The 27,557-nt window shown below is 39.4% G+C and overlaps 1 protein-coding gene across 7 annotated transcripts in view; it reads left to right on the plus strand.

Moving 5' to 3' along the window:
• aPKC (protein kinase C iota type) overlaps positions 1-27,557 on the plus strand; it is a 525,119-nt gene that overhangs the window by 421,151 nt on the left and 76,411 nt on the right. For 4 of the 7 annotated variants that reach the window (XM_070096340.1, XM_070096339.1, XM_070096341.1 and 1 more), the window contains 5 exons: positions 1,560-1,607; positions 12,374-12,459; positions 13,581-13,815; positions 21,669-21,716; positions 23,464-23,645. In XM_070096340.1, coding sequence (XP_069952441.1) covers positions 1,560-1,607; positions 12,374-12,459; positions 13,581-13,815; positions 21,669-21,716; positions 23,464-23,645 — 599 coding nt within the window. Of the gene's footprint in view, positions 1-1,559; positions 1,608-4,525; positions 6,210-12,373; positions 12,460-13,580; positions 13,816-21,668; positions 21,717-23,463; positions 23,646-27,557 lie in introns of those variants that run through there. The other 3 variants (XR_011393461.1, XM_070096338.1, XM_070096337.1) reach the window with 2 other exon arrangements.

Genomic DNA, 27,557 nt, shown 5'->3' on the forward strand with positions numbered 1-27,557 from the left:
TGGGAAGGAGAGTTGGAGCTAGTACTTTGCCTTGATGAACAGAGCCTTTCACTGTGGCAGCCTATCATTATTTTCTTGTTGGTAATTAATCTTTGTCTAAATTGTTAGAAAATTAATATCCGTCCGCTAATTTTTTCTAGTTATTCTAATAGGACATCTTTTACGAGCGTGTTTAAGAAATTATAGGAGTGTATTCCAAGGGTCAGCGCTCCTGTGGCCCTGTCCCAGACTAGGCCTCCCGGTGTATGATGTGATCAGTTAGGCTGGTGGTGCTGGCCGGACGAAGTACAACATATGCACTACAACCCGGGTAATCAGGAACTGATTTGAGGCACTTACCAAGTTCTCTTGTGAAGGCATTCGTCGAAGCGTTTTTGCAGTCTTTACATTTGCTTTTTTTTTCATTTTTGTTTTTACTTTTTATAGATAAATTACCCAATTTTTCCATGGTTGTCGGGACCAGGATAACTTTCAGTGAGCTGGCTGTCGGGTATCATATTGATGGCTGCCGTCATGTCAGCACAGGACTCACTGCCGTCATATCGACAGAAGGGCTCTCTGCCGTCATGTCAACACGGGGCTCACTGTTCACTCCTTGCAGCCGACCATTATCTTAAAAACCATACCACGGACGGGGATAGAACCCGCGATCAGAGAGTCACAAAACTCCAGACCGTCGCGTTAGCCACTGAACCATACCCGTCCGTGATATGGTTTGTTTGCAATCGTGTCATTACGATTTCGTGAACCATTATCTTATTTCTTCTTTAAGATTTCTTTCAAGAAGTCACACCTGTATAGTTTTAGGGACACCGCTCGCTCACTAATTACCTATTTTTAGCTACTGGAGCAGACTCTGTGTTAAGCTCTAAACACCTGTGGGTTGCAGGAGTTTTGTTAGCTCGATCCTCCGGCCGGTAATTGACACACACACACACACACACACACACACACACACACACACACACACACACACACACACACACACACACACACACACACACACACACACACACACACTAATTTTATAGAGGCAGTGCTATTCTTGTGTTAGCTTATCTTTAGTATTAAAGGTTATTATTATTATATAAAGTTTCCAGTGGTTATAGCACTCTACACCCTCAAGGAGGCCACACCTTTGAAGGGTTTCCAGAATGTGTTGTCAGGCAGCCCAGCCCTGAGCCAGGCTTGCCCAGGGCTGTCCTCGCGTAGTAGTCAATAATAATAATAATAATAATAATAATAATAATAATAATAATAATAGTAATTATAATAATAGTAATATCTCTTGTGAGTCAAAGCTTCTAGACGTTTCCTTTTAACTCTTATCGATCGGTTTTACTGATCCCTGGACCCCAGGGCTCGGTCATACCTTCTCCTGAAACTGTATATAATGTTTGCCTCTGCCAGTGTGTGCGTTTGTATTGTACGGTGTGTTCAGTATTGCAGTTTATTTGCATGTTGCCATGAAGTGGCTGAGGTAAAGGTGCAGGAGAGCACATGGAAGGGAAGCAGAGCCTTGCCATGTATCACTCACAACAATATTTGTCTTCTTGCAGTGTTCCCCAACGTGCCTGAACCCGGGATGCCGTGCCAGGGTGAAGATCGTAAGTATTACCACACTACTAGTCTTGTTGATGTTCGCTGTTAACACTACTAGCCTTGTTGATGCTCACTATTAACACTGCTAGTCTTGTTGATGTTCACTGTCAACACTGCTAGTCTTGTTGATGTTTATTGTTAACACTGCTAATCTTGTTGATATTCTGTTAACACTACTAGTATTGTTGATGTTCAGTGTTAACACTACTAGTCTTGATGTTCATTGTTACACTATTAATCTTGTTGATTGTAGATGAATGGTTCAGAGAACCGACATGTTGTTGAATTAGACACATGTGCAACTCCTGGGTATCTTTATTGAGGAAACGTTTCGCCACACAGTGGCTTCATCAGTCCATACAAAGGAGAAACTTGAAGAACAGGAGAAGAGTGAGGTAATCAGTCCCTCAGCCTTGAGTCGATGTGGTCAGTCCATCAATCTTGAATAGAATACGGTATATGAGCGGAGAAGCAGCTTATAAACCGTAGACAGGTGAGGGGCAGCAGTCGTAGGTGGTGTCACATTTGTCCAATGTGGAAGTAGGTCGCGCCCAAGGGTTAAGCAAGTGAAGAATTCCCAAGTATTAAGATCCCAAGAAGTTGCAGTGTCTGACATCTACAATCCTGTCAGACACTGCAACTTCTTGGGATCTTAATACTTGGGAATTCTTCACTTGCCTAACCCTTGGGCGCGACCTACTTCCACATTGGACAAATGTGACACCACCTACGACTGCTGCACCTCACCTGTCTACGGTTTATAAGCTGCTTCTCCGCTCATATACCGTATTCTATTCAAGATTGATGGACTGACCACATCGACTCAAGGCTGAGGGACTGATTACCTCATTCTCCTCCTGTTCTTCAAGTTTCTCCTTTGTATGGACTGATGAAGCCACTGTGTGGCGAAACGTTTCCTCAATAAAGATACCCAAGAGTTGCACATGTGTCTAATTCAACAATCTTGTTGATGTTCAGTGTTATTACACTAGTAGTCTTGTTAATGTTCAGTATTAATACTAGTCTTGTTGATGTTCAGTGTTAACACTGCTAGTCTTATACAAGTAGTGTGTTAGTTATCTGTTAATTGCCTTAATTCAGCATCAGCATTACAGTGCAATGTTTCGAACATGTGGATTGAACAATAGTGTGTATGAATGGCATTTATATTTAGTAGGTTTAGGGATTTGAATAACGACAGTGTGTTGGCTATTGGTCGAGTTTGTGACAGTTCTTAGAGGTGTCTCTTGTTGAGTTATAATTTGCTTAAGGTGAGTAACCCAAGTGGTTCCTCAGGCACAGATTCCATAAATGAGGTGTAGGTAGATGAGGGGAAGGTAAAGTGTGAGGAGTGCTGCTTATTAAACATAAGCGTGAATTTTGGAGTGTGTCCCCCACCCTCTTAGAGACTTGATATGTTAATACATTATTTCTTTGGTATATCGGTTCTAATAATTTTTTATTCCTATCTTTCTTGACCAATCTTTATCAAACAGATGTGAGTCCAGCACATCTGAGTAACATAAACATAAACAAGGTATCAGTGCCTATAGTGGAAACAAAGAAAAAAAGATGCGGGTAATTAACTGTTGACGGGACGGGTTGTGTGGCTGCGTTGGGTCTAAGGGAAGATGCAACCAGGTTTCACTATACTGTCTGGCCAAGCCAGCTCTGGTCACCCCGTCTTTCCTCTCCCTTCCTCCCCCCCCACACCCTCTCTTCCTTTCCTCCCTCTCCTGCTTATTCTTCTTTTCGTACCTCTCTTCCTCCCTATTTTTCTTTTTTTTTCGCTTGTCTTTTTTCATGCCGTCTTTGTAGCTCTTGGCTCGTTGAATAATTAGACACTTTTGCAACATTTGGGAATCGTTTTTGTGAAAACGTTTCGCCAGCAAGTGGCTTCCACAGTTCGGTACAGTGATGAACGGTAGAAGATGAGTAGTTTGAGGTAATCAGTCCCTCAACTGTGTGTCTTACTTATCTCTTGTCATCCTAATCTTGCATCAGTTGCAGTGTAATGTTACCATCATGATCTTCGTTCCTCATGCGTGTTCATTCATGGAGGTGTTCTGGAAGGGCTCTTGATCCAAGGAATTCGAACTGCTGTCCATTTTGTTGGTTAAAACCTAATGGCCTACCATTACTCAGGCACTCTGACCTTTACGAGGAGGCAGGTATATTCTTCCTCAGCCCGACTGTGCGAGAGTAACACATCTGTCTGATTGTCTAGTTATTAGTGGAAGTAGGATCGAGCATCCACCACTCTTATCGCTAAATGACCCACACGGATTTAGTGCTTCATATAAATACAAGTAGGTGGAGGTAAGTGAAGTATGGAGAAAAGCGCATGAAGCACAAGTTGTCCTTTGTTAAGACGTTCACGTAAAAGAGGCCTTATTAAGGACGTGTACTGATGAAGCTTCGTGTAAGCGAAACGTCATATTAACTTAGGTTTTCTTATGTTGTGTGTCTTTAAGAGATCAATCAGCCTGTCATGGACATGTGGGGCTGCGGGCCTCCAGCAGCAGCCTGGTTGACCAGGCAAGCACCAGACGAGCCTGGCCCATGGCCGGGCTCCGGGAGTAAAAAAAAAACTAGGAACTCATCCAAGGTATAACAAAGGAGACTCTTGGCTATTTTCATGAAGCACTTTGATAACTTCGATAACTTCAGGGCAACCACCAGGAGGCTTAGTCAGAGAGCGGGCCACGAAAGCGATGTCCCCCAAAACTGTCTTCAGGTAATCTTCAGAGAAACTCTGGTTTAGCAGTTTCTCATGATTATGATTAGATCAGTCATGTGTACTCTCTGCCTTATATTTGTTCTCATACGTGGTCTCACCAGAGTCAAATTTGGATAAGTTATCTGACATACTGTCAGTTTATCTGACGTGATAAACTAACACAGAACGAGGAAGACAGGATGAAGGGGAGTTATGTTCATATCATATTTTTCCTTATTATAAGTTCCGAACATCTGGCAAAAGCACTTAACAATATCTCACTATCTCTTGTATAGGGTTTCCTCACAATATCAGTTCCTCACAATATCAGTAAACAAGATGAGTCAGCTGATAAAAGCCAAAATAATCCCTCTATCTTATCTCAGAGTCTGTGCACCCAGTCCAGAAGTTTACAGCAGGAAATCAGTCTCTCCTCTGAGCACAGACAACAGTGTATTGCCTCGCTTGTTTGTACTTTGACTGGGCGTCTTGTATAGGATAGAAAGAGGTTATGGCTGATACCTAGTATCTCAGCTACTGTATATGCGAGGGTATCTTTAGTGTACATAAAGAAGTGCATGTGTGTCATTAGTTTCTGTGAATGCAAGCACCATGATGCGTTGATACAGGAGTGATTCCATCCAGCATTGAGGAATATAGTGAATGTTACTTATAGATACACAGAACATGTGGAAAATATATACTTTGTTGGTGAGAAACATATTGGAGGAGAGAACAATGAGAAGGTGAATGTCATCTGAGTGTTCTGTTCAGGTTTCTGTTAGAGGATAAGACTTGTTGACGAGAATGAGTTTGCCAGAAGATGACAAACCGTGTGAGGATAGTGTCAGTGGGGAGGCGAATATGGACCTGTCTGGAGGTACAGTCACCCCAGCGAGACCTAGGACAACCGTCACAACCCCTAAACCAAGACCTATGTCAGCCCTCTTTCTCGGCTGTATTGCTCCAGATGAATTAAAGGATCTTAAAGTTCAAAAACGGAAGTCCTTTGAATTTACTTACACAGCTGGAGATGGTCATGTTGTGGTACCAGTATCAACCCAAGTAGTGAGTCCTTTAAATGGAAGCAGTGTGACTAAAGCTAGAAGAGAAAGGTGGCGAAATCTCTCGAAGTCATTGTTATCACTGAAGAAGTGGACACCAAGGAATGAGACTGCAGGAGGTCGTGGGGAGTGGAGAGAGAGTAACAGTCAGGGTGAGCATTGTGTTACCCCTGAGACGGGGGACAGTCGAGCCCCACTAACCTTCTGTACACCTGATCATCTCTCGTGCATCTATAACAACTCCACATACGCATCTACACCCACATCAATGCCACATACTAGTGTGAGCAAGAGCATGACATTATCTGCACTCCCTCACCGCATTAGTGTATATGAAGACAGTCCTGGTGGGGAGAACCAGTACAAGGATGTCAGTAACTCCTGCAGCCATAACCCAGGTCATGAGACACTAGTTGAGGATGGGGATGCAAAAGTAAGTTTGGTACAATCTCCAGAAGGAAACGTGCCCAGATTGCGTCAACACCATCCCCAGCTCATGCGCTTCCGCCAGCGACCCAACTCCTGCAGCAATCTTGATCTAAAGCTGGCCTCAAAGACTGGTGTTAAGGCTACTTTTGTTGGGAGTACCACCCCTGCAGCGACTGAATTTGAAGGAGAATGTACGAGCTTAAGACACCGTCCTTTATCTTGGGGAGGCACAGGGAGACCAAGCAATGTTGCAGCGAATGTGATCCTCACTGACCCCATCATAGTGCATGATGGCTGGTCACATGTGAAACAGCACAACAGAAACCACGTCTTTGACTCCTTCTTTAGTTACTTTTACCGTCTTCAACTCAACTCTCAGCATTCTTATGATACTGGTAATGTTGGTATTGTATTGATCGTACACAATGTGTTTACCAAACTGTTAATAAACTCTGTTTATTCACTCACGACTATGATTGAATAAACAGAAGCATGGACGGGGTCTTGAGCCATGGTCGTGGCTATGCCAGAACTATGCTTTGAGTCCTCGTCCATTCTTCTGTTGATTCATTGTCTAGTTGTGGTTGTATGGTTCAGTTCTTGTCATTTTGACTTTCCAACATCTGCTGTTTAATCAATCTTTTATATTGTCTCATTCATTTTTTGAATGAACAGTTGCAATGAGTTTTTATTTCAAAATTGCTCATATACTTAGTTATTCTCATCTTTGTAATGCTAGATTTTCTGGCATATAAGGCGCACGATCACACGAGACATGTAGGACGTTGTTTCCAGTCACTTGTACCGTAACATTAGTAAACAACTGCTGCAGCATAACCCAAAGCCTACCCTAGACCCTGACCTTGAGCATATAAGGTGCACGGTGATTTTCCAAGACTTGTGGGGTAAAATAAAATGTGCACCTTATATACCAGAAAATACAGTACAGTGGTACCTCGAGTTTGGAACAGCTCCCAACTCGAATAGTTATGCAAGTGTATTTTTGTAAGTGTATTTTTGGGGGTCTGAAACGGGCTAATCTAATTTACATTATTCCTTATGGGAACAAATTCGTTCGGTATTGGCACTCGAACAGCCTTCTGGGACAAATTAAGTTCGTAGCTTGAACTACCACCGTATTTCATTCCATTTAGATTCACTGAAATGTTATGGCAGAGCACCCCTCAAGGAAGGTTCCTTGATGTTGGTGAGGGGCTCTTGATTTAGGGAATTGGATCTGTGCTCCGGTTCCCCGAATTAAACCTGAATGCCTTCCACATCCCCCCCCAGGTGCTGTATAATCCTCCAGGTTTAGCGCTTCCCCCTTGATTATAATAATAATATGACAGAGCAGTGTGTAGTACTTTCCTGTTGTACAGTTAGTTTTGCTTTGTTAATACATGCTGTAGATTTCAAGGGTCATTGCCCCCTTGACCCAGTCCCAGATCAGGTTTGGTTGATGGCCTGATCAGTTAGGTTGTTGGGGCTAGCAGTACAGAGTGCAACCTGGGTGGCACAGCCCAGCTGATCAGGAGTTGACTTGAAAAACTTGCAGTTATGCGTGCATCTTTGTCCTCCCCAGAATTATACAGTGGACCCCCGCTTAACGATCACCTCCAAATGCGACCAATTATGTAAGTGTATTTATGTAAGTGCGTTTGTACGTGTATGTTTGGGGGTCTGAAATGGACTAATCTACTTCACAATATTCCTTATGGGAAAAAATTTGGTCAGTACTGGCACCTGAACATACTACTGGAATGAAAAAAGTTCGTTAACCGGGGGTCCACTGTACTTTGCAACATAGTTAATCTCCATTAGAATGCGAGTACCTTTATCAACCAAGTTCACATCATATGTATTGAGGATTTCACTTTCTTGGTCTCTTTCAGTTAATAGCTTTTGTACATTAGGGAGTTAATTTCTCTTGTAATGATTTTTTTCAATGTGTTGTTAAAATTAAGACACTTTTTTCTGAAATTTAATATTTTTTTTTTATTATCACACCGGCCGATTCCCACCAAGGCAGGGTGGCCCGAAAAAGAAAAACTTTCACCATCATTCACTCCATCACTGTCTTGCCAGAAGGGTGCTTTACACTACAGTTTTTAAACTGCAACATTAACACCCCTCCTTCAGAGTGCAGGCACTGTACTTCCCATCTCCAGGACTCAAGTCCGGCCTGCCGGTTTCCCTGAATCCCTTCATAAATGTTACTTTGCTCACACTCCAACAGCACGTCAAGTATTAAAAACCATTTGTCTCCATTCACTCCTATCAAACACGCTCACGCATGCCTGCTGGAAGTCCAAGCCCCTCGCACACAAAACCTCCTTTACCCCCTCCCTCCAACCCTTCCTAGGCCGACCCCTACCCCGCCTTCCTTCCACTACAGACTGATACACTCTTGAAGTCATTCTGTTTCGCTCCATTCTCTCTACATGTCCGAACCACCTCAACAACCCTTCCTCAGCCCTCTGGACAACAGTTTTGGTAATCCCGCACCTCCTCCTAACTTCCAAACTACGAATTCTCTGCATTATATTCACACCACACATTGCCCTCAGACATGACATCTCCACTGCCTCCAGCCTTCTCCTCGCTGCAACATTCATCACCCACGCTTCACACCCATATAAGAGCGTTGGTAAAACTATACTCTCATACATTCCCCTCTTTGCCTCCAAGGACAAAGTTCTTTGTCTCCACAGACTCCTAAGTGCACCACTCACTCTTTTTCCCTCATCAATTCTATGATTCACCTCATCTTTCATAGACCCATCTGCTGACACGTCCACTCCCAAATATCTGAATACGTTCACCTCCTCCATACTCTCTCCCTCCAATCTGATATTCAATCTTTCATCACCTAATCTTTTTGTTATCCTCATAACCTTACTCTTTCCTGTATTCACCTTTAATTTTCTTCTTTTGCACACCCTACCAAATTCATCCACCAATCTCTGCAACTTCTCTTCAGAATCTCCCAAGAGCACAGTGTCATCAGCAAAGAGCAGCTGTGACAACTCCCACTTTGTGTGTGATTCTTTATCTTTTAACTCCACGCCTCTTGCCAAGACCCTCGCATTTACTTCTCTTACAACCCCATCTATAAATATATTAAACAACCACGGTGACATCACACATCCTTGTCTAAGGCCTACTTTTACTGGGAAAAAATTTCCCTCTTTCCTACATACTCTAACTTGAGCCTCACTATCCTCGTAAAAACTCTTCACTGCTTTCAGTAACCTACCTCCTACACCATACACTTGCAACATCTGCCACATTGCCCCCCTATCCACCCTGTCATACGCCTTTTCCAAATCCATAAATGCCACAAAGACCTCTTTAACCTTATCTAAATACTGTTCACTTATATGTTTCACTGTAAACACCTGGTCCACACACCCCCTACCTTTCCTAAAGCCTCCTTGTTCATCTGCTATCCTATTCTCCGTCTTACTCTTAATTCTTTCAATTATAACTCTACCATACACTTTACCAGGTACACTCAACAGACTTATCCCCCTATAATTTTTGCACTCTCTTTTATCCCCTTTGCCTTTATACAAAGGAACTATGCATGCTCTCTGCCAATCCCTAGGTACCTTACCTTCTTCCATACATTTATTAAATAATTGCACCAACCACTCCAAAACTATATCCCCACCTGCTTTTAACATTTCTATCTTTATCCCATCAATCCCGGCTGCCTTACTCCCTTTCATTTTACCTACTGCCTCACGAACTTCCCCCACACTCACAACTGGCTCTTCCTCACTCCTACAAGATGTTATTCCTCCTTGCCCTATACACGAAATCACAGCTTCCCTATCTTCATCAACATTTAACAATTCCTCAAAATATTCCTTCCATCTTCCCAATACCTCTAACTCTCCATTTAATAACTCTCCTCTCCTATTTTTAACTGACAAATCCATTTGTTCTCTAGGCTTTCTTAACTTGTTAATCTCACTCCAAAACTTTTTCTTATTTTCAACAAAATTTGTTGATAACATCTCACCCACTCTCTCATTTGCTCTCTTTTTACATTGCTTCACCACTCTCTTAACTTCTCTCTTTTTCTCCATATACTCTTCCCTCCTTGCATCACTTCTACTTTGTAAAAACTTCTCATATGCTAACTTTTTCTCCCTTACTACTCTCTTTACATCATCATTCCACCAATCGCTCCTCTTCCCTCCTGCACCCACTTTCCTGTAACCACAAACTTCTGCTGAACACTCTAACACTACATTTTTAAACCTACCCCATACCTCTTCGACCCCATTGCCTATGCTCTCATTAGCCCATCTATCCTCCAATAGCTGTTTATATCTTACCCTAACTGCCTCCTCTTTTAGTTTATAAACCTTCACCTCTCTCTTCCCTGATGCTTCTATTCTCCTTGTATCCCATCTACCTTTTACTCTCAGTGTAGCTACAACTAGAAAGTGATCTGATATATCTGTGGCCCCTCTATAAACATGTACATCCTGAAGTCTACTCAACAGTCTTTTATCTACCAATACATAATCCAACAAACTACTGTCATTTCGCCCTACATCATATCGTGTATACTTATTTATCCTCTTTTTCTTAAAATATGTATTACCTATAACTAAACCCCTTTCTATACAAAGTTCAATCAAAGGGCTCCCATTATCATTTACACCTGGCACCCCAAACTTACCTACCACACCCTCTCTAAAAGTTTCTCCTACTTTAGCATTCAAGTCCCCTACCACAATTACTCTCTCACTTGGTTCAAAGGCTCCTATACATTCACTTAACATCTCCCAAAATCTCTCTCTCTCCTCTGCATTCCTCTCTTCTCCAGGTGCATACACGCTTATTATGACCCACTTCTCGCATCCAACCTTTACTTTAATCCACATAATTCTTGAATTTACACATTCATATTCTCTTTTCTCCTTCCATAACTGATCATTTAACATTACTGCTACCCCTTCCTTTGCTCTAACTCTCTCAGATACTCCAGATTTAATCCCATTTATTTCCCCCCACTGAAACTCTCCTACCCCCTTCAGCTTTGTTTCGCTTAGGGCCAGGACATCCAACTTCTTTTCATTCATAACATCAGCAATCATCTGTTTCTTGTCATCCGCACTACATCCACGCACATTTAAGCAACCCAGTTTTATAAAGTTTTTCTTCTTCTCTTTTTTAGTAATCGTATACAGGAGAAGGGGTTACTAGCCCATTGCTCCCGGCATTTTAGTCGCCTCATACGACACGCATGGCTTACGGAGGAAAGATTCTTTTCCACTTCCCCATGGACAATAGAAGAAATAAAAAAGAACAAGAGCTATTTAGAAAAAGGAGAAAAACCTAGATGTATGTATATATATATATGCATGTGCGTGTCTGTGAAGTGTGACCAAAGTGTAAGTAGGAGTAGCAAGATATCCCTGTTATCTTAGCGTGTTTATGAGACAGAAAAAGAAACCAGCAATCCTACCATCATGCAAAACAGTTACAGGTTTTTGTTTCACAGTCATCTGGCAGGACGGTAGTACTTCCCTGGGTGGTTGCTGTCTACCAACCTACTACCTATTTAATATGTTTAATATATGAAATTTAATATATGTGATTAGTTTATTTTTGTTGTCATTATTGCTCTTGCATCTCTCTTATTTCCAACTGTGTTCTTCCATACCGAATGTTACCTTATATACAGAAGGTACTTTATAGATTGAACAATAGTCCTTCATGTATTTTACATTTCATCAACCCACACATGATAAAATGTTACCCTGTATACATTGTGTTCTTGATGAAGTGAACAGTGGTCATTCATACAAATAGCACACCACCCACGCATATGACATGCCAAGAAAAAGTGACATCTGTTAACCCTCATAACTAAAGAGAAAATGCGAACACACAAAATGAATGTTTATTTGAACACCACTTGCTTTGCTTGGTTTACTCTTATGAAAATGAATTTTTAAACAATTTAAAGAGATACGGCCATTCTCCTCTAATGACCTGAGTTAAGAAGTTAGATTTTTAAAAAAATCTATACTGTATTTTGTGAAGCTTTTATCAAGTGTTAAATTTTATGTACCATATAGGGTCTTTTTGTGCATGTGTGGAGAGCTAATACTTTTTATACAAAACTTACAAGAAATACATATAGGTATCTTTTTTTTTTTTTTTTGAGTGTATTGAAGATTCATTTTTCTCTGTTTTGTATTTTGTATGCTGATGTATAGTAAGCAGTGTATGCATTATAATGTGCTTCTCACATTGTGTAAATATCACCCAAAACTGGCTTAGGTGGTCATATTGAGATCATAAGTGGTGAGAAACTGCAGCTGTCTCAAATGTTCCACTTATATACAGTATTCTGATACTTTTTATTTTCTCATTACCAAAGTTAGAAAGTTTTGATTAATATTTTAATGTCAGAAAATGCTTTTAAAAGTACATTATTTAATATTGTAACTATGTTAGTCAATTAAAATATACTGTATACTGTAAATTTTTAAGATACTGTACATACTGTATGGTGTGGTCTGTTTTCCTGCAGGGAGCATATACCGGAGAGGAGCGAGAAGATGGCGCAAGTTGTACAAAGTCAATGGGCACATCTTTCAGGCTAAGCGCTTCAACAGAGTAAGTCCAACTTCTTCTGGTATTTCTAGACTCTTTGATAAGACTTTGGCACTCTTTCTGTGATTCTTAGTGACCATCAACACCTTGTAACACTGTACTTCATGGTGATGGTGAGACTTTTGATGACTATCAGCACCTTGTTAACACTATACTACATCATGGTGATGGTGACCATCAGCACCTTGTTAACACTACTTCATGGTAATAGTACATATATTCTAGCTGCATGCTGTGCATTAATGATATATATACTTTTATGTTGAAGTCTGTAAATATCCCTAATTTAGGTAGTTTGCTTTGTTAATGATCCACAACATTGCTCTTCACAAAGAAAAGTAGGGAAGTGTTAATTTTTTTGAATACAGAGTGTATAAATATGGCAAAAATAGATCAGTTTATCAAGTAGGGTAACAAATCTGTGGTGAATTTCCACGATGATAAGAGTTATGTATGGAAATGGGAGTAAACAGAAACAGGCCACATTAAAAATATAACTTGTGATAAAATATTAAAACTTTGAACACAGAAAAGGTGAGTAATTGTAGCCAGCAGATTATCACTGGAATGTGGAATTAAGTACGATAGTGAAAAACTCCTGTGCTATACATACCATAATACGTACTGGCAAGAGAGTGATGGAGTGAATGATGATGAAAGTGTTTCTTCTTTTTTGGGTAACCCTGCCTTGGTGGGAAATGGCTGATGTGTTAATAAAAATTAAAAATACTAAACTTCAGATGGCCTTCAGATAGTGTTAACCTCAGTGTTCATAGATGTTTTTTCTCTAAAAATCACCCCAAATAAGGTTAATGATTTAAAGTAATTTATAGTAAGTACATAACTGGAAGTTCATTTTGAATAACTTCAATTATGTAATGATCTGGTGTGTATTTTAAAGTTTTTTCAAATACTGTACAAATCAGAGTCTCAAATATATTTTTAGCTCTACAGTAGTACTGTATTTTTTAATTCTTCTCTTGCCTCTTTATTAATGTTAATGTGAAATATGTAAGCCATAATACTGTATTTACTGTATTTATATTTTTTACAACTTTATAGAATGTATTATTTATTGCAAACAGTGCACATAAAACTATCTCTTTGACCTTGGATGTTTTCAGCGTGCCTTTTGCGAATTCTGCAAGGATCGCATTTGGGGATTGGGCCGGCAAGGCTTCAAGTGCACTCAGTGCAAACTCCTCGTTCACAAAAAGTGCCATAAACTCCAAAAAGTCCCCTGCAATGCAGATTTGGACACTTCCACTGATACTTTAGCATCACATGATTCTTCAACACTTACAAGACCAGGCACCAATGGCAGGCTGGCCATCCAGGATTTTGCTGGAGAGATCTCGGGTGAGTGAAATTATTTAACTTTATTGAATTTTCCTGTTTTGGCTTATTTTAAAGCCCAGCCTATCCAAGTTACACTACCACCACTCTCAGGATGCAGCCCATAACATTTGACTAACACCCTGATATCTGTTTACTACAGGTTGGCCATCACTAATCTGGCATCATTGGGATCTGTAGTGTGCTGGATTAGTGAGTTTGCCAGATTACGGAGTGGTTAGGTTAACATACACTTAATTAATCTATCAATAGAAACTCTTTCTGCTACATCTTCCTCATTTTCATCACTGCTTTCTCCTCCACTGGCTTGCTACTGTGGATTTACAACCATCTGCACAATTTCTGAGTCGGTATAATGATGAAATTTGAAATTATGCTAGCTGAAATTAGTGCCAGATTACTGACGGAACCAGATAACTGATTGCCTGATTAATGGTGGCCGACCTGTACTAAATAAACAAGGGCAACAGATGTAGGAAACATTTCCATCTGCCATAGAGCTGAGCCTGGGTCTTCCAGCTGTGAACTGGAGTCATTACAGCTGTACAGTGAACCACCTAACTTGTGTATTGTATACACTGTTACAGTTTTTGACTCTTTATGCCCTCCTTATTGTCAACAAAGTGTAGATTTATTAAAAATATATGACTGATGCCTAGTGAATTAAATATGCTGAGGATATTTTTTTTCTTCTTTTTTTATGTATATAAATTCCAACCTTAAGTTTTCATAGGCAAATAGGACTAGTAGAAAGAATTGCACAAAAATGCAAATGTCCACAGTCATTATTATTTATAGGAATTTAACTTTACTCAGTGATAGGAATCATTCATTTAAACAATTTGCATTTAAGAAATATTTTGTGCTTATCTATGTAATTTGAAATTCAAGTATTTCTCATTATGAGCAAAAACTTTTAATTTTAGTTACTAAGAGATCACTTCAGAATTTTCAAAATAAGAGAAAATACTGTCTAAACAACTTAATTCCAAAGCACATGTGAAATTTGGAAGTACTGTACAAAGAATAAAAGTCATAATACTATGGCTGGGGCAGTTTACAGCTACATTTGAACCCCGAGTTTTGACTGCCCTGAGTATCAACCACTTTTTTTCCTCTAAATTTTGTCCTGAGTTTCGGCCTGTGCCCCATGTTTCGGCCGGCGTACCAGACCTGTCTGCTTGCCTGCGCCTGCACGACAGGCGCCGTGAGTCAGTCTAGCTTTGCTTATCCTTGAGTGAACATTACCCTGCGTGCTCATCCAAACATTTCACAATAAATTCATTGTGTTTAGTGCTTGTTTATTAACTGTGACTGTGAAATAAACCACCATGAGGAACTTGCTTCAGAGGAGGAGGAAGAGGGAGTGAAGCACAGTATCATCAGCAAAAAGTAACTGTGTCAATTCCCATTTTGTATTTGATTCTCCATAATTTAATCCCACCCCTCTCCTCAACACCCTAGCATTTACTTCTTTTACAACCCCATCTATAAATATATTAAACAACCATGGTGACATTACACATCCCTGTCTAAGACTTACTTTTACCGGGAAGTAGTCTCCCTCTTTTCTACACACCCTAACCTGAGCCTCACTATCCTCATAAAAACGCTTTATATATATACTATATATATATATATATATATATATATATATATATATATATATATATATATATATATATATATATATATATATATATATATATATATATATATATGTATATATGTCGTGCCGAATAGGCAGAACTTGCGATCTTGGCTTAAATAGCAACGTTCATCTTGCCATATAGGATAAGCGAAAATTTGTGTATGCAATAATTTCGCCAAAATCATTCTGAACCTAATGAAAAAAATATATTTCACTGTGTTTGTTTACTGTTAAATTATTGTAAACAAATCTAAAATATATTCAGTTGGGTTAGGCTAAAATAAACTGCGCTTGTTATAATAAGGTTAGGTAAGTTTTCTAAGTTCCTTTTGGTGCAAAATTATAAATTTTTACATCAACATTAATGACAAAAATATATCTTTAAACGTTTTTTTTTTTCAACAAGTCTGCCGTCTCCCACCGAGGCAGGGTGACCCCCCAAAAAAAAAGAAAGAAAATCCCCAAAAAGAAAATACTTTCATCATCATTCAACACTTTCACCACACTCACACATTATCACTGCTTTTGCAGAGGTGCTCAGAATACAACAGTTTAGAAGCATATACGTATAAAGATACACAACATATCCCTCCAAACTGCCAATATCCCAAACCCCTCCTTTAAAGTGCAGGCATTGTACTTCCCATTTCCAGGACTCAAGTCCGACTATATGAAAATAACCGGTTTCCCTGAATCCCTTCACTAAATATTACCCTGCTCACACTCCAACAGATCGTCAGGTCCCAAGTACCATTCGTCTCCATTCACTCCTATCTAACACGCTCACGCACGCTTGCTGGAAGTCCAAGCCCCTTACCCACAAAACCTCCTTTACCCCCTCTCTCCAACCCTTTCGAGGACGACCCCTACCCCGCCTTCCTTCCCCTATAGATTTATATGCTTTCCATGTCATTCTACTTTGATCCATTCTCTCTAAATGACCAAACCACCTCAACAACCCCTCTTCTGCCCTCTGACTAATACTTTTATTAACTCCACACCTTCTCCTAATTTCTACACTCCGAATTTTCTGCATAATATTTACACCACACATTGCCCTTAAACAGGACATCTCCACTGCCTCCAACCGTCTCCTCGCTGCTGCATTTACCACCCAAGCTCCACACCCATATAAGAGTGTTGGTACTACTATACTTTCATACATTCCCTTCTTTGCCTCCATAGATAACGTTTTATTGACTCCACATATACCTCAATGCACCACTCACCTTTTTTCCCTCATCAATTCTATGATTAACCTCATCCTTCATAAATCCATCCGCCGACACGTCAACTCCCAAGTATCTGAAAACATTCACTTCTTCCATACTCCTCCTCCCCAGTTTGATATCCAATTTTTCTTTATCTAAATCATTTGACACCCTCATCACCTTACTCTTTTCTATGTTCACTTTCAACTTTCTACCTTTACACACATTCCCAAACTCATCCACTAACCTTTGCAATTTTTCTTTAGAATCTCCCATAAGCACAGTATCATCAGCAAAACGTAACTGTGTCAATTCCCATTTTGAATTTGATTCCCCATAATTTAATCCCACCCCTCTCCCAAACACCCTAGCATTTACTTCCTTTACAACCCCATCTATAAATATATTAAACAACCATGGTGACATTACACATCCCTGTCTAAGACCTACTTTTACCGGGAAGTAGTCTCCCTCTCTTCTACACACCCTAACCTGAGCCTCACTATCCTCATAAAAACTCTTTACAGCATTTAATAACTTACCACCTATTCCATATACTTGCAACATCTGCCACATTGCTCCTCTATCCACTCTATCATATGCCTTTTCTAAATCCATAAATGCAATAAAAACTTCCCTATCTTTATCTAAATACTGTTCACATATATGCTTCAATGTAAACACCTGATCTACACATCCCCTACCCACTCTAAAACCTCCTTGCTCATCCGCAATCCTACATTCTGTCTTACCTCTAATTCTTTCAATTATAACCCTACCGTACACTTTTCCTGGTATACTCAGTAAGCTTATTCCTCTATAATTTTTACAGTCTCTTTTGTCCCCTTTCCCTTTATATAAAGGGACTATACATGCTCTCTGCCAATCCCTAGGTACCTTCCCCTCTTTCATACATTTATTAAACAAAAGTACCAACCACTCCAACACTATATCCCCCCCTGCTTTTAACATTTCTGTCATGATCCCATCAGTTCCAGCTGCTTTACCCCCTTTCATTTTACGTAATGCCTCACGTACCTCCCCCACACTTACATTCTGCTCTTCTTCACTCCTAAAAGATGGTATACCTCCCTGACCAGTGCATGAAATTACTGCCTCTGTTTCTTCCTTAACATTTAAAAGTTCCTCAAAATATTCTCGCCATCTACCCAATACCTCCATCTCCCCATCTACTAACTCTCCTACTCTGTTTTTAACTGACAAATCCATATTTTCCCTAGGCTTTCTTAACTTGTTTAACTCACTCCAAAATTTTTTCTTATTTTCATTAAAATTTCTTGACAGTGCCTCTCCCACTCTATCATCTGCTCTCCTTTTGCACTCTCTCACCACTCTCTTTACCTTTCTTTTACTCTCCATATACTCTGCTCTTCTTATAACACTTCTGCTTTGTAAAAACCTCTCATAAGCTACCTTTTTCTCTTTTATCACACCCTTTACTTCATCATTCCACCAATCACTCTTTCCTCCTGCCCCCACCCTCCTATAACCACAAACTTCTGCCCCACATTCTAATACTGCATTTTTAAAACTATTCCAACCCTCTTCAACCCCCCCCACTACTCATCTTTGCACTAGCCCACCTTTCTGCCAATAGTCGCTTATATCTCACCCGAACTTCCTCCTCCCTTAGTTTATACACTTTCACCTCCCTCTTACTTTTTGTTGCCACCTTCCTCTTTTCCCATCTACCTCTTACTCTAACTGTAGCTACAACTAAATAATGATCCGATATATCAGTTGCCCCTCTATAAACATGTACATCCTGGAGCCTACCCATCAACCTTTTATCCACCAGTACATAATCTAATAAACTACTTTCATTACGTGCTACATCATACCTTGTATATTTATTTATCCTCTTTTTCATAAAATATGTATTACTTATTACCAAATTTCTTTCTACACATAGCTCAATTAAAGGCTCCCCATTTACATTTACCCCTGGCACCCCAAATTTACCTACTACTCCTTCCATAACATTTTTACCCACTTTAGCATTGAAATCCCCAACCACCATTACTCTCACACTTGATTCAAAACTCCCCACGCATTCACTCAATATTTCCCAAAATCTCTCTCTCTCCTCTACACTTCTCTCTTCTCCAGGTGCATACACGCTTATTATAACCCACTTTTCACATCCAATCTTTATTTTACTCCACATAATCCTTGAATTTATACATTTATAGTCCCTCTTTTCCTGCCATAGCTTATCCTTCAACATTATTGCTACTCCTTCTTTAGCTCTAACTCTATTTGAAACCCCTGACCTAATCCCATTTATTCCTCTCCACTGAAACTCTCCCACCCCCTTCAGCTTTGTTTCACTTAAAGCCAGGACATCCAGCTTCTTCTCATTCATGACATCCACAATCATCTCTTTCTTATCATCTGCACAACATCCACGCACATTCAGACTTCCCACTTTGACAATTTTCTTCTTCTTATTCTTTTTGGTAATCTTTACAGGAAAAGGGGTTACTAGCCCATTGTTCCCGGCATTTTAGTTGACTTTTACAACACGCATGGCTTACGGAGGAAAGATTCTCATTCCACTTCCCCATGGATATAAAAGGAAAATTAATAAGACCAAGAACTATTAAGATAAAATCAAAGAAAACTCAGATGAGTGTGTATAAATAAATGTGTACATGTATGTGTAGTGTGACCTAAGTGTAAGTAGAAGTAGCAAGACATGCCTGTAATCTTGCATATTTATGAGACAGACAAAAGACATCAGCAATCCTACCATCATGTAAAACAATCACAGGCTTCGTTTTACACTCACTTGGCAGGACGGTAGTACCTCCCTGGGTGGTTGCTGTCTACCAACCTACTACCATATACATTATATACATATATATATATACCACGACGCCTTGTACCTTCTCACAAAGTGCTTGAGTCTGCCCAGGTTGACATATTTCCTAAGATGTGCACCTTCATATGATAACCCTATACTGCACGAATATGACAGTATTCTGAGGCAGATCTTTACAAAAGTACTTAACCTTACTCTAGAAGACAGGCAGTGGAACCAAGCTACACTTCCAGTCAGACTAGGAAGCATTGGTGTCCGCAAGTCATCAGAGATTGCGTTACCTGCTTTTCTGTCCTCGTGTATTGCATCCAGAGAGCTTGTAGCAGCGATTCTCCCTGAACATCTTAGGGACAAGATTGGAGCCCAGGACCAAAAATTCATTGACGGAGCAATGATCTGGGATAATCTAACGGGCTCTGAAACCAGACCTGCTCCCACCAACAACTACAAACAATCGCACTGGGATGGTCCAATAGTGGAAAATATAGCCTCAACGATGCTTCAGAGTGTCAGGGAAGGAGAGAGCCCGCCTCCTGGCAGTGAGAGCCCCTCATGCTGGGGACTTTCTGTTGGCTGTTCCCAACTCCAGCCTTGGCACACGCCTCGACCCACAGACCATCCGCATCGGTGTTGCCCTTCGACTTGCCGCCCCTATTCTCGCCGAACACAGGTGTATTTGTGGCAGTGAAGCAGCAGACCGATTCGGGTACCATGGTCTTGTGTGCCGTAAATCCGAGGGAAAGATTGCAAGACATGAGGAGGTTAATAACATTATCAAGAGGAGCCTCACAACAGCTGGATGCCCAGCAGTAAGGGAGCCACCCCAACTATGCAGATCTGACGGCAGCCAGAAGCGTCCAGATGGTATCACCCTTCAAGCCTGGACAGATGGGAAGCAGGTGGTGTGGGCCTATACATGTGCATCTACCTTGGCTGATACCTATCTCCAATACACCAGGGAGGAAGGAGGGGCAGCTGCCAGCTTTAGGGAGTCCCAAAAGTCTAGAAAATATGGAGAACTTGCCCATCATTATATGTTTGTTCCCATAGGCTCAGAGACCCTTGGCTCATGGGGAAAGAGTGCATCTAATTTCCTTAAGGAGCTGGGAAAAAGACTCATCAGGGTAACTAGGGATCCCAGGGCAGCTAGTTTTCTGTTCCAGCGGCTCAGTGCGGCTGTTCAAAGGGGTAATGCATGCTGCATTTTGGGCACACGCCCCAGCTCTTTGGAGCTGGATGAGATTTTCGCCTTATAATCGGTGATACATACGTAACAACATGTACCGTATATGCCACCTTTATATCAACAATGTATCTCTTAAATCTTCTGTGCCATATTATGTAATAAAATATATATATATATATATGTATATATATATATATATATATATATATATATATATATATATATATATATATATATATATATATATATATATATATATATATATATATATATATATATATATATATATATATATATATATATATATATATATATATATATATATATATATATATATATATATATATATATATATATATATATATATATATATATATATATATATATATATATATATATATATATATATATATATATATATATGTATATATGAGCCATATCAGAAAGACAGCATCAATGAAGGCTAGAAGATGGATAAACCATTTTAGAAGAGGATCAGCAATCCCATAAGCTAGTCATCTAACTTGCATTTCCAATTCTTGGGCTAGTTGAGTTTGATTGGTCTAGATTTTTTTTTGTTGTAAGAGAGAGGCATTCTAGTACTATTAATCAGAATATTTTATAATTCGAACACCCCCAATGAACATATTATTTCAGATATTGTATTAACCACAGTACGGGTGGGGTTATAACTCATGGTGAGTGAGCGATAAAACTCCAGGCCTGGCCTGGGGTTTTACCACTCACTCACCATGAGTTCTAACACCACTTGTACCGTTGTTTGTTTGCATTCGTGTTATGATTTCATGAGTCAAACAATATTGTATTAATAATATAGAACAGTCTCATTTGAAATGCATTTCTTGATGAAGTAAAGAACAAATAAATAAAATCATTGTGATTAATTTTATCCAGTTGCCAGATAGTTTGCTTGTTTTACATAAGAGTACATGACTTTTGCAGACCCTGGTATAACAGAAGAAACACCAGTTGAAATGCCAACCATCACAGGTGAGTACATCGTTGCATTCTGTACACTACTGTGAATTTATCTTAATTTTCAATTCATGCTTGGCATGATTCTGCACCTTAATCCTTTCATTGTTCCTTACATAGGTCTGCATTATTGATGTCAGCATCACTCGTGTAGATCTATGTTTTAAGTACAGCTCCTTCAGATATGCTATGAGTGGTCAATTTCTGACTGGTCATGAAAAAATTTATCTGTGCAGTGAGTGTGCACAGTGTAATGAATTCAAAATGGAGGGCAGTTGTAGTATAGGAGAGGCCTGGTGACATGATTAATGAACAGAGGAAATAGTGCTCTAGTACCTGGAATGTCTACAGTGTTTATTTTAGTCTCTTGTTTTTAAATTGGAATTTTTTAAATTTGTAAAATTGGTGAAATTACCAACTACTGTGCACTTTATTGGGTGATTCTGATAATTAAATCTTTTTCTTGTGCTCAGTTGATAGAACAGAAGGCATACTTACAAATTAGCTAAGAATTTGGTTAACCCTTTCAGAGTCCAGAGGCCAAATTTCAAAGTGCACACCAGGGTCCAAGAATTTTAAATAAAAAATTTTGTTATTTTTTCTTATGAAATGGTAGAGAATCTTTTTCTGAAGGTAATAAAACAAAAAGTTCATTAGTTACGTTTTGAGGCTTTACAAATGAATTCCATTTTGATTTTTTATTCACGTAATGAATTTTTATTCAAACCAAAAAATAGAAGGTTTATTGTTAGGCAATATTGTGATAATTGTATAAATATCATCACCACATTTGTGAATGTATATTAGACCCACCAGCTGGCATGTATTAGACGTGTGAGGTCGTTTGTTTGCTCTTGAACATTGACAAAAATTTAACATTTTTGCTACTTTGAGCTCAGTTTCAAGCCATTTCCATTGCTAAAACCAATCAAAATCATCTCTAGTTCTGTAATATATCTTCCATTCTATCAAATGAGACCAAGAAATCGCAAATACAACTATAAAAAATATACGAAAAAACACTGCAAATTCGCTGTTTTAATCGAAAATCACGGTCTCATTTTTTTTCTCTCATTATACAGTGTGTGCTGCAGGATTTGTTTTATGTGGTGCACACATACCACATAGATGTATTCTCTCATATCTAGGCCCAAATTTACCACTCACAGCTTATCAGAGTGAGCTGAGCTCATGGCGTAGATCTACGGCACGGACCCTGAAAGGGTTAAATTGATGAATGTAATTGGCTTAAAAATAGGATACAAAGTGGGCAAAATTGTCGATGTGTTAATTGCTCCCAGACAACCAAATTTGCACCTGTGTAATTCTGCAAGTTTTCTATCAAATTTCATATTTTTTGTGTCATTACTCTCAGAAAAAGATTTACTACCATTTCAGAAGTTTTTTTTTCTTAATCCCCAACATTGTTATAACATGAATACGAGCAGCCAGAATAGTCATTAATAGACAGTAGCTTCTGCATCAGAAACCTTGGAATAAGGTGTCATATAAATGTTGGGATGTTATTTCTCAATATATTATTTTCATTGTCCCCCTCAAATTCCTCTAACCACACATTGTGTTCAGTTATCATACCTCAGATTATGTCATCTCTTTTTTTTCCATCTTCAGTTTGTTTTGGTTTTGGTTTATACAGGAACTGTATCAGATACTGTTATGCATTGTCTTTAGTATTTTGGAAATTGAGTCATTTTATTAACTTTAAGATTGTTGACTCTCATTTTTGCATATTATCTTGCAGGGAAGAGTAGTGAACCTATGTCTCCTGGTAGCCAGGCTGGACAGTACTGCTTGGAAGACTTTGAGCTCATTCGTGTTATTGGCCGAGGATCATATGCCAAGGTTTTGATGGTTGAGCTTAAGAAAACGAAAAGAATTTATGCCATGAAGGTTATAAAAAAAACTCTTGTCACTGATGATGAGGTACTTGATATATTTATGTATTTTTTTCTTCTACTTTTTGAATGTTTGCCACATATGCCCCTGTACATTATGAATTATTATAGCATTAACATTGTAAAAGCAATGTAGATGGTATTTCTCATAGCTGGGTTTCTGGAAGGGCACAGACATGTTGACTCGCCAAGCCACAGCAGCTTCCTCCTGATTTCCTGCCTCCAAAATTCCTGTGGCTAGCTGGTTTATCTAAATACCTTCATAGATACAGTATTACCATGCTCACACTGCAATATGTCAACTAGCAAAGATCACATGCCTCTATTTATACTGCATTTTTACTTTTTATTTAATCAGCTGATTCTCACCAACACAGTAATCAAAAAAGAAAACTTGATTGGTGTATTAATTATAGTGAAAGAGGTAATCAGCCCCTAGCTAGGAGGCCTGATCAAGAATTGGGCTTTGGGGGCAATAAACTTTGGCATAGACCAGATATAGCCTCTACTCATTCATATAAAATATACAGTGGAACCTTGGTATATGACCAGCTCCCTACTCAAACAAAGCTCAGCACTCGACCAAACAAATACAACCTGCCAGAACTTTTCTGTAAACTATTTCATGTTTCTTTGCATTTTTTGGTGTTTTTTTGTATTACAGTGGACCCCCGCCTTACGAACACATCACATTACATTAAATCCGCCATACGAAATATTTGAACGCAAAAATTTTGCCTCGCCTCACGATAAAAAAACTCGCCTTACGTGATTCGTCCAGGACGCGCCCCATGTGTGGCCTCAGCGCCAGTGTTTATGAACCAACCAGTGCAGTTGCATCTACGCATACATTCGGTACATTTCACATTATCCCAGTGTTTTTAGTGCTTGTAACTGCAAAATAAGTCACCATGGACCCCAAGAAAGCTTCTAGTGCCATCCCTGTGGTAAAAAGGGCAAGAATTAGTATGGAATTGAAAAAAGAGATTAAGGAAATGTGTGCAAAGTGGGTTGAACTGCAAACCTTTACAGATGAAAATCACCCTGACACAGCTACTGCAAGCCATGTTGGCAACCTGTACAATGACAATGTTATGGCCCATTTTAGGAAAGTTTTAAAGGATCGGGAGGTACAGAGCTCTATGGACAGATTTGTCATGCGACAGAGGTCCAGTGACTCTCAAGCTGGTCCTAGTGGCATTAAAAGAAGAAGGGAAGTAACCCCAGAAAAGGACTTGCTACCTCAAGTCATAATGGAAGGGGATTCCCCTTCTAAACAATAACTTCCACACTCTCCCCTCCTCCCATCCCATCAGTCATCACCAGATCTTCAATAAAGGTAAGTGTCATGCATTCTATTCTTAGTAGAGTAGTAATTGTGCATGTCTTCTTCAGTTTGTGTGTATTAAAATTAATATTTCATGTGGTAAAAAAAATTTTTTTTCATACTTTGGGGTGTCAGGAACAGATTAATTTGATTTCCATTTTTTCTTATGGAGAAAATTAATTCAGCTAACAATAATTTCGGCTTACGATGAGCTCTCAGGAATGGATTAATATCGTAAGGCGGGGGTCCACTGTATTTGTATAAATAAGTCACCATATAGGTAGTAGGTTGGTAGACAGCAGCCATTCGGGGAGGTACTACCCTCCTACCAGGTTAGTGTAAAAAGAAAGCCTGCATTTGTTTTTCATGATGGTAGGATTGCTGGTGTCTTTTTTCTGTCTCGTAAATATGCAAGATTTCAGGTACGTCTTGCTACTTCTACTTACACTTAGGTCACACTACACATACATGTACAAGCATATATATACACACCCCTCTGGGTTTTCTTCTATTTTCTTTCTAGCTCTTGTTCTTGTTTATTTCCTCTTATCTCCATGGGGAAGTGGAACAGAATTCTTCCTCCGTAAGCCATGCGTGTTGTAAGAGGCGACTAAAATGCCAGGAGCAAGGGGCTAGTAACCCCTTCTCCCTTATAAATTACTAAATTTAAAAAAAAAGAAACTTTCATTTTTCTTTTTGGGCCACCCTGCCTTGGTGGGATACGGCCACTTTGTTGAAAAAAAGAAAAAGTGCAAGATTTCAGGTATGTCTTGCTACTTCTACTTACACTTAGGTCACACTACACATACATGTACACGTTTATGTATATGTACACTCTCATCCGAGTTTTCTTTGATTTTATCTTAATAATTCTTGTTCTTAGTGCTTTTCATTTCATATCCATGGGGAAGTGGAATAAGAATCTTTCCTCCGTAAGCCATGCGTGTTTTACAAGTCGAATAAAATGCCGGAACAATAGGCTAGTAACCCCTTTTCCCGTATAGCTTACTAAAAAGAAAAAGAAGAAAACCGTCAAAGTGGGATGTTTGAATGTGTGTGGATGTTGTGCGAAAGATAAGAAAAAGATGATTGTGGATGTTATGAATGAGAAGAAGCTGGATGTCATGACGTTAAGTGAAACAAAGCTGAAGGGGGTAGGAGAGTTTCAGTGGGGAGAAATAAATGGGATTATGTCAAGGGTTTCAAATAGAGTTAGAGCTAAAGAAGGAGTAGCAATAATGTTGAAGGATAAGTTATGGCAGGAAAAGAGGGAATATAAATGTATAAATTCAAGGATTATGGGGTGTAAAATAAGGGTTGGATGTGAAAAGTGGGTTATAGTAAGTGTTTATGTACCTGGAGAAGAGAGAGGTGTAGAGGAGAGAGAGAGATTTTGGGAAATGTTGAGAGAGTGTGTGGGAAGTTTTGAGCCAAGTGAGAGAGTACTTGTGGTTGGGGATCTCAGTGATAAAGTGGGTAAAAATGTTGTGGAGGGAGTAGTAGGTAAATTTGGGGTGCCAGGGGTAAATGAAATTGGGGAGCCTTTAATTGAGCTGTGTGTAGAAAGAGGTTTGGTAATACGTAATACATATTTTATGAAAAAGAGGATTAAGTATACAAGGTATGATATAGCATGTAATGAACGTAGTTGATGGGTAGGCTTCAGGATGTACGTTTATAGAGGGGCAACGGATATATCAGATCATTATTTAGTTGTAGCTACAATTAGAGTAAGAGGTAGATGGGACAAAAGGAAAATGGCAACAGCAAGTAAGAGAGAGGTGAAAGTGTGTAAACTAAGAGAGGAGGAAGTTAGGGTGAGATATAAGCAACTATTGGCAGAAAGGTGGGCTAATACAAGTATGAGTAGTGGGGGGGGGGGTTAAAGAGGGTTGGGATAGTTTTAAAAATGCAGTATTAGAATGTGCAGCAGAAGTTTGTGGCTATAGGAGGGTGGGTGCAGGAGGAAAGAGGAGTGATTGGTGAAATGATGAAGTAAAGGGTGTGATAAAATAGAGAAAGGTAGGTTATGAGAGGTTTTCACGAAGTGTTATATGAAGAGCAGAGTATACGGAGAGTAAAAGAAAGGTGAAGAGTACAAAAGAAGAGCAGATGAAAGAGTGGGAGAGGCACTGGCAAGAAATTTTGCTGAAAATAAGAAAAAATTTCGGAGCGAGATAAAAAAGTTAAGAAAGCCTAGGGAATGAATGGATTTGTCAGTTAAAAACAGAGTAGCTGAGTTAGTAGATGGGGAGCTGGAGGTAATGGGTAGAAGGCGGGAATATTTTGAGGAACTTTTAAATGTCGATGATGAAAGGGAGGCGGTAATTTCATGCTCTGGTCAAGGCGGTATAACATCTTTTAGGTTAGGAGTGAAGAAGAGCAGAATTTGAGTGTGGGGGAGGTGTGTAAGGCATTATGTAGAATGAAAGGGGGTATAGCAGCAGGAACTGACGGGATCATGACAGAAATGTTAAAAGCGGGAGGATATTGTGTTGGAGTGGTTGGTATTTTTGTTTAATAAATGCATGAAAGAGGGGAAGGTACCTTGGGATTGGCAGAGACCATGTACAGTTCCTTTATATAAAGTGAAGGGGGACAAAAGAGATTGTA

Source organism: Cherax quadricarinatus, chromosome 53 (genome assembly GCF_038502225.1).
Source record: "Cherax quadricarinatus isolate ZL_2023a chromosome 53, ASM3850222v1, whole genome shotgun sequence".
NCBI classification, from domain to species: Eukaryota; Metazoa; Arthropoda; class Malacostraca; order Decapoda; family Parastacidae; genus Cherax; species Cherax quadricarinatus.